The sequence below is a fragment of the Phodopus roborovskii genome, unplaced genomic scaffold (assembly GCF_943737965.1).
Source record: "Phodopus roborovskii unplaced genomic scaffold, PHOROB, whole genome shotgun sequence".
NCBI lineage: Eukaryota > Metazoa > Chordata > Mammalia > Rodentia > Cricetidae > Phodopus > Phodopus roborovskii.
The window spans coordinates 6,138,301-6,152,033 of NW_026126417.1; the positions used below are offsets into that span (position 1 = coordinate 6,138,301).

Below are 13,733 nucleotides of genomic sequence, written 5' to 3' on the forward strand. Positions count from 1 at the left end.
AGTAGGGAAACATAACCTTCTGAAAATGTTATCTTACAAAACACTGTTCTACAAGGTCTTAATAAAAATGTCTGATAGTGTTGTGTGGAAAATTATTTCAATTTGTTAAGCAAGAATAAAGATATTTCATAATCTACTTTTATTTCTTATCTGGCTTTGATTTATAATCAAACTCAATCCTGTAATCCATCTAGATTCTTAAGGGAGTAGGGAAAGGTCTGGAACCCAAGAAGCATTAGTGGGACCAGAAATTAGGTGGTATTTTGAACTGAGAGGGTTGGGGCAGTTTCCTGAGCTACAAAAGGAATGGCTTGTTGGGTAATATGCAAACAAGTCAAAAAAGTATTAGAGGTGTCCACTGTTGGTAATGACAATCATCTTGTTGGTTCCTGGACTCAAAATGTTCAATGGCTTCCATGACATTCACACCTTTTTTCCTCCTTTCCAAAGACATTTGCTACCCAACCACTCATTCTTGGCAGCATGGATAAAAATCCGAGAGGCATTTGTTTGGTCCATCATGTGTCGTGGGCAAGACAAATGCTTCAGGGTGTAGTTTTATCAAATTTCCTTTGTCATCAGTGCCATTGTGGTATGTGGAGCCACCACCCTGGCACATGAGTCCTGGTATATTTCTGTGAAAGGAGGGAAGTCCTTTCCTGTGCAGTGCTCAGAGTGGGAAAATTTTCTGTTGTCTTGCAACTGTTTGTGAACAGCTGAAAGGAGACATGATTGGCTGCCATATTAGATAACACATTGGTGTTAGCAAGTGGCAATAGGAAACAAGTGTCTGCAACATGGCCAGTAACATATTAAGCTACAACATTATTTTTCAAAGTACATTTTCAGTTATATTACGCATTCTTTAGTGGTTGGAATTATTTGTGCTAAAGTGGCCATATTTTGACATTTCTAATCAAATTATCCAATGATGAAATGAGGTTAAATAAATGAAAGGACAAAGGAAAAAACTGGATACTATAGATAAAATTTTGATTAGACTTAGTTATCATTTTTTTACATCAGCATTTATGAAAGTCACACTTAAAACCTTTTTTACAAATATTTGAATTTAAATTAAGTAAAAATGAAATAGAAAAAAAGCATGATACAATTAGATAGAATCCACGTATACAAGAGTACAAATCTTGAGGGTTAATAAATCATCCTTATTAACTTGATTAGATTTAGAATCACCAGGAAAACACCTCAGGGTATGTTTGAGGTCACTTCCAGAAGTTTCAGTGTGCAAAAAGACCAACCCTGAAACTGAGTGGAACATTCCCAAGCTGAATAAAAAGGAAAAAAGTGAATCAGGCACCAGGAGATGCAATGAGAACAGCTGTCTCATGTATGCATCACTATGTTGCTCTGGGCATGATGGATGGTATCTCTTTTAAAAATTCTAAGTCAAATAAAACCTTTCCTTCAAGTTGCTTTGATTAGAGCAACAGATAACTAACAGATACATGAATAAATGATTTGGTGGGTAACTGTGTTATTAATAATAGTTTCATCTGGGAATACAGGGGGATGAGGAAACAATTTTACTTCCTAAGTATATCCACTTTGTGAAGATTTGCTAAGCCTTGTGTGTAAATATATATGTAGGTATGTACAATATATGTACATATTTGTAAATATATATTTGGTTTACTTTATACAGTTCATTTAAAATGGTTGTACAATGACTCGACAGCATTCTTGTTCTAGTTTCGATGCAAACAGTTTGCATTTATTCACATTGAAACTTTATATTCTCACATTCATTATTCCTACTCTCCTTATTTTCTCCTTCACATGGTTTTGTAAAATGATATTACAAAGGGATAATCTTTGATAAAAATTGCACATGTAGGAAAATCACATAGCTTAGGGCTTGAGGTGAATAACAGGTATCTATAGTGATTCCATGTATGTGCATGTGTATGTGCTGTGATGCACATGCGGAAGACAGAGGACAAATGTGAAGTTGCTTCTCTCCTAATATCAGGGTTCCAGGGTTCAAACTTCGGTCAGCATGAGTTGTTATGCACTGATCCATCTTGTGGTCCTTACTAATTTTCTAGTCATTCATATGGCACATATAATTACCCAAAGTAATTTGAAAGGAATACAAAGTAGGAGGTGGTTCTTTTTTAAAATTATTTCTGAGATAGGCTTTCTCTGAGTAGTCCTACTAGTCCTGTAACTCTCTCTCTGTAGACCAGGCTGGCCTCAAACTCTGAGATCCACCTGCATCTGACCCAGGGAAATGCTGGGATTAAAGGTGTGTGCCACTACTGCCCAGGGATGGCTATTCCTAAAACAGCCAATACAACCAAAAACTAATCACAAAGTAGGGTAAAAATTTATTGGACTTTTCCTTTGACAGATTCTGACTACACCCCAAGATTATTATTGTGTCTCATGTTTTCTCAATTAGATTTTTTAAAAAAAAATGACTAACTAAAAGCCTTAAGAAGTCTTGTATGGTGTTCGGTGAAGATTCCTTGAAGACACACACTTAAAAATGCATTAGTTAAAAATGTTTTCTTATGACTACAAAAGTAGGCCAAACTAGACAAGTAAACAAGGTTAGGTGATTACATGGTAGCTCTATGTAATCCCCAAAGTACCTGGAATGATTGGAAAATTTATCACAGCTCCTTTGTATTAAGAAACATATAGTTGTTTACAGATTTGGTCTAGGTACACACTACCTTGTTCTAATATGAAAAAACAAACTTGCAAAATTTATGCTTATATAAAATAACATTTAGAATATATGTGGTTGTAATAAAATAGGAAGACAAATATTTTAAAATCTACAGTTTTAATATACCAAGTAATAAAATATTAGTACTTTATTTATTACAGATACTTAATATTTACAATTCTATGGGCACATATCTACATTTTTAAAACAAAGTTTTTGAAAGTAAAATCACATGAATGAATAAAACAATGTATTGACAGACTAGAGAAAAGCAAATACATCTTGGTCTTAATTTTTATGACTCCCAGAGTCACCTTGCTTTTAAAAAGCATTCACTATTTTTTTCTAAAATGTCCTAATTAAGCTGTGGTAAAGTAAAACTAAACTCACATCATGCTTAGAGAGTTGCAACAGTAACAAAGCCCTGAGAAATGGGAAACATAACCTGTTGTAATTTTATATTTACTTTTAAAATACAAAAGAAGTTTCATGTTGCTTGATGAAAATATTTTAGTAAACACCTTTAGATGGCCTTTTTTCAGAGACTTGAAATACATTTCTGCAGGGACAAATACCAGACAAAGGGCATAGAGGCTTCTTAGTGTATATTTTCTTTAGAAGTGTTTCTTCTAAATTTTCTAAGCATGTTTGAATTTATTTTGTTGGTGTTTCTTTTAGAACCTAGAAGGAAAAAAAAGGTGAATAAATTTAAAGAAACTTTCAAAAGTGATTGTTAAATTTATGTAATAATTTAGTGACAAAATTTACTCTTAAAATTCATGCTTAATTAACTCAATTGAAAACACAACAGATTTTCTGAGACCTCCACCTTTTGGTGGGAACCCAGGGCTTTCTTAGCTTGAAACTCCCCTCTACCCCTGCCTTCCTTTCTAATCCATCTCCATTACTTTGTGTTAGTCTCTAAATCACAGAAATACCCTCTTACCAGCAACTCCTACAGGCCACACAGAGCTGTGATGCAGAAGCCCTCTCCCTATAGCCACCACACTTTCATAGGATCCAGAGTGACCACCAACAACCAAAGAACAGAATACTCCAGAACAATCACCCTATGACCTATAGCAGTGACCTGCCTGCAAGATATACTGATGCATTAGTGGTACACATGCTATAGGAGCAACCAACCACTTTTTTTTTTTTTTTTTTAAATTGTTGGGAGTAAGTCCCACTAAATGAGGTGTGGCCTGAGTGTGGACCTGACACTGCTAATGTGGCCAAGAACCTGAAAAATAGATAGGTCATGGGCTAACAGAAAACCTATTACTATACTTCTGCTAAGGGTACAGAGCAATAAAATGACTTCTAATGTCATCTATATACATAGATTAGTGCCTCACTTAACTCATATGAGAATCTTCTTGCAAAGATTCTTCTTAAGAATCTTCTTAACAAAGAGACTCACAGCTGGAAAACAAACAAAGAGTGAGAGACTTTGGTCATCATCAAAGCCCTCCACTCAAGGGTCAGGGATCTATAAGGAAGAGAAAGTAGAAAGAATCTACGAGCAAGAAGTGATGGAGGACTCTACAGAAACAGTGTTTTCTGGACACAACAGAAATGATGCCCAGATAAACTCATAGAGACTGTGGCAGTATGCATAAGAACTGCTCAGGTTCAAGTCAGACAGTGTACCATTACTAAGAGGAGGAAGTAAACACCAGCTCTCAGCACTATCTATAATTGATACCCACTGGCAAAAGAAAAGTTAATTTTTCTTTAATGGAGTCTTAGAAGATATATCAACCACACTTCTGGGCCAGCCCTATGCCTAGGAGTAATTGAACAAGACAATATGCACTCAAAGGTATATTTGTTTCATTTTAACATTTTTTTTTTTTTTGGTCTTATTGATCTTTTTCTTGTTTGTTTTGATTTTCATTTTTGTCTTTTTACATTTTTAAGTGTTTTTTATTTTCTGTTATTATTATTATTATTTAAGAGAGCCATAAATAACATAAAGTTGTATAAGGAAAATCTGGAAGGAATTGGGTGAGAGGAAAAATATGGTCAAAGTGAAAAAATAGTTTTCAACAACAACCAAAAAATTGAAATGAAGAAAGTAATAGGTATACAGAAGAGGAAAAAAAAAAAAAAAATACAACAGTAGCAGAGCAACATTAATACTGCTGGCTAAAAGTTGTCCACTTACTCTCTTTCTCCATATTGTAAATAACATTAGCACTTCTGATAAATAGGTGTCAAGTAAAGTCACTCAATAAATTACTTCAGTTTCTCCATTTTCATTAACAGAAAATGTATATAAGCCGTTGTTTCCTTTCTCTCTTGTATAACCACCGTTTTCATATTCTTTGGATTATGTCCTCAGGCTGAGCTCTGAAACTCTGCTGTGCTTCTGACACAAATCTCACGGTCTCCTCCTTTCTCCTCTCAAATAGGGCCTCTCTACTGATAGGGGATGTCCTTCTATATATGTTTCTCCTATTAGTTGATGAATAAAAAACTGATTGACCAGTAGCCAGGCAGGAAATAAAGAAGGGTTACCAGATGAGGAAAATTGGGGGGGGGGGGGGGGGAGATAAAGGGAAGCTGCCAGGGAGACACCATGTAGTCGTCAAAGGAATAACATGTTGGAGACTTCTCCAGTAAGATGAGGCCATGTAGAAATACATAGATTAGTAGTTATGGGTTAATAATTAAGAGAGCACTAGCCAAAGAAGCCTGAGCCATTGGCCAAATATTTTATACTTAATGTAAATCTATGTTTGTTTATTTGGGACAAATCTGCTGTGGGACCAGGTGGGACAAGAAACTCCATCTTCACTCTCCCTTCTCATTCTTTTGCCAGTTCAGTTGTTTATACATGCTCTTGGTCACATGACTTAATTTTAGAGGATCTTGTTTTCTTGTTTCTCTAACTGCTCAGCTGACAATACTTGCCTTTCCCACCGCCACTACTGGCCTTTGTTGTTTCACTCTTGTACACTATTAGGTGAACACGATTTAAAAAAAGCAGTCATATTTTCTTTCGTTTCTAGTAATTTTTAAAATTCTAGTACATTTTAAAGTGTGTTTGGTTATTTTGGCTTATTTTATTTTTTAAGAATATTTATCTTCTATTAAAATTGATAACCTCTAACCACTCCATTATTTTTAATCAGTATATTTTTTTAGCTCATTGATTTAAAACCTGTATAATAGAAACCTGCTGAAAAAGTAAGCAAGTATCAATTGTTATTATAGGAATTAACAAAGGTATTGAGGAAAAATAAGAAAAGCTTTCATGTTATGCAGAGGCATATATGTTATCTCATGAGATTCCTTTAAATTCCAAGTGATGTAAGTTCCTCCAGGGAAAAAAAAAACAGTCTTATAAATCTTCACATTCATTCTGGGTCCTAGCATAAGATGAGATCTTAAGAAGTCAGTACTTTCTGAAGGAAGTCATAGGAACTGGGGTGTCAGAGACAGGTATGGGCCTTGTGGTCTAGAATGGTTGATATAATACACTCATTGACAAATGGAAGGAATTTTGTTCTTACTGACTCATGTCACTCCCACATGTAATTGAGGGTATGTAGGATCCTTCATTAATATCTTTTCTCAACTTGTCAGTGGGAGTCACAATATGATTATAGCTAGGAGCAGAGTAGAGACTATATAGTAATTATAAATGATTCAGAGGGTAGATGTAAAAACACAAGCACTGAGATTAAAGTTTCAAGTGGATATAATTTATTTATAAAGTATAGTTAATAAGTTAGGCAGGGGGCCACACACCTCTAATCTCAGCACTGGGCAGCATCAGCAGGAGAATAACTAGTTCAAAACTAGCTTTTACTACATAATAAGATCCTGCCTCAAAAACAAAACATTTAAATCTATACACATACTTAATATATGTAACTGACTTACTGTGTAATACATTTAACTATTATTTTAATCATATTCAATCACAAGGTATCTGCATTATGAGGCAGTCTATACAACAAAAAGGGTATCCAGAGTAGCAAGCTGGGAAATCTGGTCCTGACTTCTGGATCTACTTTAACATCTGTTATTGATGTTACTGTATTGTTATTGAATACATGCCTCACAATGTATCTTAAGTTTCCTTTTCTACAATGTATAAAAACCACATTTATCCTACTACAAAATATAGAGATATTTATAAAGACATAAAAGCAAGGTACTATATGTATAACTGATAATTATGTAATTAAATGCTAGATTAAGAATTCAGACATACCTATTGTTACTCTGTTTCCTTGAAAGAGCTTATCACTTGAATTATCCTGTCGAATGCGTTTGGCAAATCCATAATTTTCTTCAGATTGTAAAGAAGCATTTGATGGTGCACTTGTAGAGAAAAGTTTTCATTTTAGTTAAGACATTCAAAAATATCCTTAATTCATATGCTATATATTGTAGGAAATCAAATATAGAAATAATTGTGAAATCCTGCATAAGTAACTGGAGGCACTAAAAATACTTAAAAAATAAATTTAATTATCTGTGATTTTAATGATACTTATATAATTTAAAAAGATGATTTAGGTACAGGTAATAGTACTGCAGAGTATTTCTGAGAACGAACATGAACACTGCTTCCTATTTACAACATGGAGAGATGTCACAAGGGGGTAAAAATCTATTTTTACAGAAAAAAAAAAGTATTGTTAGGATTAAAATTTCATCAGATAAAATTCAGTTTTGTAGATTTTGGAATATCTAGGGCTTTTGAACTCTAATTTTCTTCTTGTTAAAGAAAAATTAAAGTAGATAATGTACAATGTAAAACCACATTGTAACATATACACCCCTAAATATGTACATACATGAAATCTACTAAGTGGAAAATACCACAGCTTGTTACTTTCAAGTTCATCTATCTTTAATTGGAGGAAAAGGAAGATTAAAAAAAAGTAATTATGTACACATCTATCATTAATCTCTTTTAACCTTAGTTAATGGCAGGATCTAATTATTGATACCAGGGCAAAGGTACCAGAGTAGTAACTAATAGTCTGTGAACAGTCAAGTTACTCTCTTTATTATATTCTTTAATATTGTTTAACAGTATTAGTTTCTCATGTGCTAGCTAATCCTTAACACATCTAAACCCACAAGTACACAATTTCCACAAGTAGACATTTCAAGAACACATGTATTTGAAATGATTGTGTTTACATTTTAAGAACATTCTTAGTACAGACACTTGCAATATTTTTAATAAAAACATGGGAGCATGAAAAAAAAAAAAAAAAAAACCCAGAAAACTTAATTAGTGGGAATGGGTGGATGAAACAGATGCTGAATGAAGTTTCATTATTCGAACAAAGTGAGCCAGACCAACTGCACAATTCAGATTGTCACCTGATCAAAGTGCAGCAGTCCCAATTGGCCCACAGATCATTATTACAAGATTCTACTGAGTAGGGTCCCGAAATCAGGGATGGGATTAAACTCATAATATGCTTTGTTTTTTTCCCTAAACATGTACCTAGGATAAACTTCCACATTTTGTTTAAAGAAAGCAGCTTATGACTGCTATTTGGAGCATCCAACTGGCAGAATCAGTTAGTTGCCTTTTGTACATGGGAAATTATTTTGTAAAGTTAAGTGTTATGTGAAATCAAGCTATGCTTAATTCACAGTAGTTCTAAACATGGCCACTAAGTAGCTTGTAATAGGTAGCACATATGGCATGGGTAAAATGGATATAGGTATGGCTGACATCATACTGCTTAAGAGTGATATGCAATGAAAATTTAAATTATTATTTCTGGAACTCTTCATTTATTATTTTCAAATATTGGTTGGCTGTTGGTTTCTGAAACTGCAAAACCCTGGGTTGAGGGAACTACTGTACCACTGTTTAAGAACCACAGAGAAAGACAGTCTGGAAAAATCAAGTCATTTGTATGTTTCAAGGTTCCTTTGTCTCATGTTTTGGAAGGGCAAGAGAAGATTCTAAATTTACTTATGAGAAAATACTACATGAAGTATGAATAACTATGCTATTTGTAAATTTGTGTTCTGTGGCCTAAATAAGAAATTTAGAATTAACTTTAGCCGTTATTCTTTTCTCTATATTCTATTACAAAAAAAAAAAAAAAAAAAAAAAAAATGTGATAGAAAAAGAAAGAAAGAAAAAAAAAAAACACAGACCATTTCATATTTAGGTTTTTTTTTTTTTTAATTGTACCCATGATAAGCCATACACCTAAAGCTATTGTGTTAATCATACTTATGGTTTGTAGTACTTTTCAAATTGGTGATTTAATGGCCTTTGTCAGTTTTAGAAAACTATTTAGGCAATATCTTATCAAGTATAGCTTTTCTCTATTCTTTTTCTACTTTTGGAGACTGAAAATAGGCATTTCCAGACTTAAAAAAAGCAGTGTTCTGAATGTCTTCTCCATAGTTGTTTTTTCTTTCTGTTTCTTCCATTACTGATTTAGGCATTTTTCTATGCATTCACCCTCAAGCACATTGATGTTCTCTTTTGTTGTTGACTGAGTTATAAATTCCAGTAAAACCTATCATTGTGATTGTAGGATATCTATTTGATTAATTTCAAGAGAATACAGTTCTTTGGTGAATCTTATAGATTATCTAATCTGCCAAAATGAATCATGGTTACAATCAATAGTTCTTATTTGCTCATACTTAGCAATTAGGGATCATTATTTCTTTTGATTGCTTTCCATTCTTTAAGTCTTCTGGTTGTGTATCTTGACATTCCACAGTTCTGGTTTAAAATGATGCATGAGTATCTGTATAGGTTCTAGATAGCATATTCTAGAGATTTTAAATTTTAGTTTAGAAGAACATGGAATAGAAAGATCACCTGAATTTAAGGAAAGACTGAGTTGATCCAAGATCTCTTTGAGGTTTTAAAACTGGGTTTATTTCTAGTCTGTCCTATCCTATTCCTAGGGTACAGAACCTCGATGACTTTAAATAAAATCCTCACGTATTTAACAGTACCACTTCTTCTATAGCTTTTGACCTGGGACCTTTGGAGCTCAGAGTGTCAAGCTCAGCTTAGCAAAGTGTTCTTTTAGCAGCTACTTTCAGCTTGGTTCTCAACAGAACTTAGAAGCAGGCCAACCTGAAAAGCAATGGCTACACAGGCAACCTTGGTCCCCAGCTCACTTAAGTGTCTTTTGTTTGGCCTCCAGTCTTATGCCATGAACTGGCAAGCCCTAAAAAAAAAAAAGGGGGGGGGGTGGAGACAACTAAGGCCTAGTTCCCGTATCACGCTGCTTTCTTGGATGTTACAGTCTCAAGTCCTGGCTACCATGGTTGTTTGCTAGTACCTTTAAAAATCTGTTTGTTAGTTACATTTTATTTAGCTGTTTTAATTCAAAGATAATTTTATTATTCTTGCTTGTTGGCTTGTATGATATAAGTTACAGTGATAGCAGACACTTCATATTATATCTGGTATATATAAAAATCCACTAAAACCACTGAACTCTAGGAGCAAAGAAGTCCAGGATACTCAAGCAAGTAAATAATTATTGTCAGAATAAAAATAAGAGCTAAGTGACAGTTTGCAAGCTAGAAGACTTTTCAAATTATTTTTAATAACCTAAGAATGGGATATTTTATGTAAACTTCAAGTGAAATCTTGTGCTTCATTCATGTTTCCTTTCAGTAACATAAATCCATGGCTTCACTGAGCATTTAGCATAGATAGGATTAAATAAAAGCTGAGAGTCTGACAACAATTGAGAGTTGTGGGAAATAAAAGTGTAAAGATGATCTTATACACAGGCTGAAACAGTAAACGCTTCATCATACCTTATTAGTTTCCTTTTCCTCTTCGCAGCAGCAGTCATTGCCATGTAGGATGGCATGCTTGTTGACACAGGCCTAGAGTCCTTTCTTGAGAAAGAGGAAGATTCAAGCCTGGACAATAGGAATGAAGAACCAAAAGAGAACAAACTTGACTTACATTACAAAGAGAAAAATGATTTATACTTCTATAATCAGGAAACCATTGATTATTAATACTTACAGAAAGGTATCCCTCTTTCTAAAGAGGTTTCTCAATCACCTTTTCTATTTTAAAAATACCAGTAATGATGTCAAAAACATTTCTGCATTTCTTATAGCAAGGGAATGCAGAGGTATAGTCCCTCCCATGTTTAGACTGAATGTAATTATGTAGTTCAATGTTTGTTTAGATGACATTCAGTCACTTGGATTACATACACTGGATGTTGGGCTATGCTGAATTTTGGATATTCTTTAAGTGAGGCATTAATGACTAATAGTAAGCAAGGCAGTCCTTCACTGATGGCTCAGGCTGAGTAAGAATACAGATGAAATGTACTTTAAGGTCTCTTCTAGTTTAAGGAAGGCCAACTGACATAGGATATCACATTTATGGTTTAAAAAAACGGTTAGAGTATCCATACTCAATTAATCTGTGGTAATGGTAAATGATCAACTTTCATCCAAGGAGAGGACCCTTGATCTATGAAATAAACCTCCAAAATAAACAAAGAGAAAGGACAATAACAATTACAAAGGCCTTGAAAAAATTTGTAAAGCATTCTGTTTTTGTACCTGTGTAAACTACCTTTGGTGTTTGGTAGTGATTCCTGTTTGGAAAATGTATTCTTCAAGCTGTCGATATCATTATATATAGTAAATGTAGAGTTCAAATCCTGTTTACACTCTGTTCTCATGTTGAGAGGAAAATCTACTTCACATAGTGTTTTCAGAGAATTATCATTGATTCTATTTGTAGTAGGTGATGAAGGCCTTATTAAGGCTGGGGATGGGTTTTGAAGAGGTCTTCTGCAGTTCTCTGGGGTATAAACAATAGGCTTAAGTTCTTTGCTGAAAGAATCGTTGAGCTGTGTACTTTCCAACAGTGGAGACTTCTCAGTATGTTTTACTTGCAAGGAAGATGGTATTAATTTTCTCCTGGTTCTCTTTTGTGGAGTAATGTTAAGCAAGTCAGGTTCATTTGGGGACATGCCTGTTCAATTAAATTATAAAATTAAAAAGTTAAATAATGTTGCTTCAATAGTTATTTCAAAAATCACAATAGTTAAGAAAAATCACTAGGAATATTATCTACCATTTGATAGAAATCTTAAAGAGAATAACTAAGTAGGAAAGGAATAAAACATGGTAATTACTAACAACTTTAATAGTAAATTTACTGTATAGAGTTCAGAGAATAGCCTAAAATTAAATTTCCAACCACTTCTATCAATCCACAATGTCCAGTGTTCAAATTTGTCCTAGGGTTATTAATGTTTATAGGAATAAATGTGAACAATAATCGATATTCAAATAACACCTGCTTATTAGGACTAAGGAAACCGCAATTTTTTCCTCTGTATTTGTCAACACCTTCCGAAGTTGTACATTTTAAAAAAATACTTACAACTAGAACAACTGTGACTGTACATTTCTTTTAATTAAGAGCTTTTAGAAATCTTTAACAGAACCATGCTAAGGCAATTTTTTGGTGCTTGATCCAAAATTAAGAAACAAATTGTTCTGGTAGAACTTAAAGTGAATTCTCAGAGTTCTAGAAATATTCTCAACATTTAAGTACACAAATGTTTATCAAATGCCTTATGTTATTCTCCAAAATAATAAGAGTATAACAATATAATTTATGAATTCTAATATATTTATCTTATGTTTAGTATTTTGCCTGCTTCATTGTGATGAATTTCAAGAGACCTGCCATGAAGTATATTAGTTTAGCCTAACTTTTCATAGAAAATAATTGTATTCTTTCTATGTATTTTTAAAATCAGGCAGGAAAGCTCCCAATTGATGTTACATTTGCTTTATTAGTTAATACTACTTAAATACTGATAGCAGCACCTATATATTTCAGCAAGGCAATACAGCACTCCTGCTAAGTTAAAAATACATGTATAGCAATTACCAGCTGTATGTGCATTATTCTTATTATGATAGTTGACAATTACCCTCTAGGAAACAAATTAAAAACAGGAAGAAATAATGATCTCCATTCTACTAAGGAATTTGACTTTTCTGAGAACTAGATAAATGAGATCTAGATCTTAAAATAATTTTCCACTCCCTTTAACATGACATTTGTCAAATTTTCCATTACCAGATATTTTTATACTAATGCCGCAGTGTAAAGACAGTCACTCTTCTCCACTGTGCTGCTACCACCAATTTGGTGGCTAATAATAGCTAGAAGATTAACTTCTTTTCCCATGAGAGACACAGGGGTATAGAAGACAGAAAACTATATTGAGGATAGAGAACTGAGTTGGGAGTCAGGAGACTGGAATTCTATTTCTGGTTTTACCAAAGACCCAGTGGGTGACCTTGGGCAACTCGTTTTAAGTAGTGTGCACATTAATACCTTGTTGAAAAATGGAGATAGTATCATTGTATAGAAAAAGGAATTTCTAGGATTAGATGATAGAAACATGTAGGGTTCAATGATATGGTCTGGAAACAAAAAAAGTACTTCAAATTAACTTCAATTTTAACAAGGGGGCAGTTTACTTTCCATATTCTATCCATAATCAATTTCTAGTTTCAAATGACAGATATAGTTTATTGAGATAGATCATACATTACAATATAAACCAAATGAATCACTGAAATAAAGACATAAATGTGTTATTTGCCATGCAAGCATAATAAGATATAAAATTTAGCAAAATGGCACAGAAAAATCTCAAAGAGATAGACAGCCATCATTACCACTTTTCTTCTATATGTCTAAGAGGAATAATCTCTGCAGTGGTGATCTGGCAACTGAACATAATGGAGGACTAACTTTTTCCTATATCAAGTAGGATATGAAAAGGAGAATCTTCCTAAGACACCGCAAAGACAGCCACCTGTCTGCTAAATACAGATGCAACATCAAATTTTATATGGCTAGAATAGTAACCGATTAGAGAAAGAAATAACTTCATAGTGATACATCCTTAGCTATAATTTTGTAGTCTAAAATGTTAAAGTGGAGGAGAAACAAGCAGGTAAACATGGAATATATACCGATTGCTGTGCTTAGCTTGGAAGA

The 13,733-nt window shown here is 33.6% G+C and overlaps 1 protein-coding gene across 1 annotated transcript in view; it reads right to left on the reverse strand.

Annotated features, from left to right (window-relative positions):
* Nucleotides 1–3,248: 3,248 nt before the first annotated feature.
* Kif18a (kinesin family member 18A) overlaps nucleotides 3,249–13,733 on the reverse strand; it is a 61,137-nt gene continuing 50,652 nt past the window's right edge. The window contains 4 exon segments of the mRNA XM_051183803.1: nucleotides 3,249–3,379; nucleotides 6,927–7,036; nucleotides 10,490–10,597; nucleotides 11,261–11,678. Coding sequence (XP_051039760.1) covers nucleotides 3,297–3,379; nucleotides 6,927–7,036; nucleotides 10,490–10,597; nucleotides 11,261–11,678 — 719 coding nt within the window. The 3' untranslated portion in view covers nucleotides 3,249–3,296.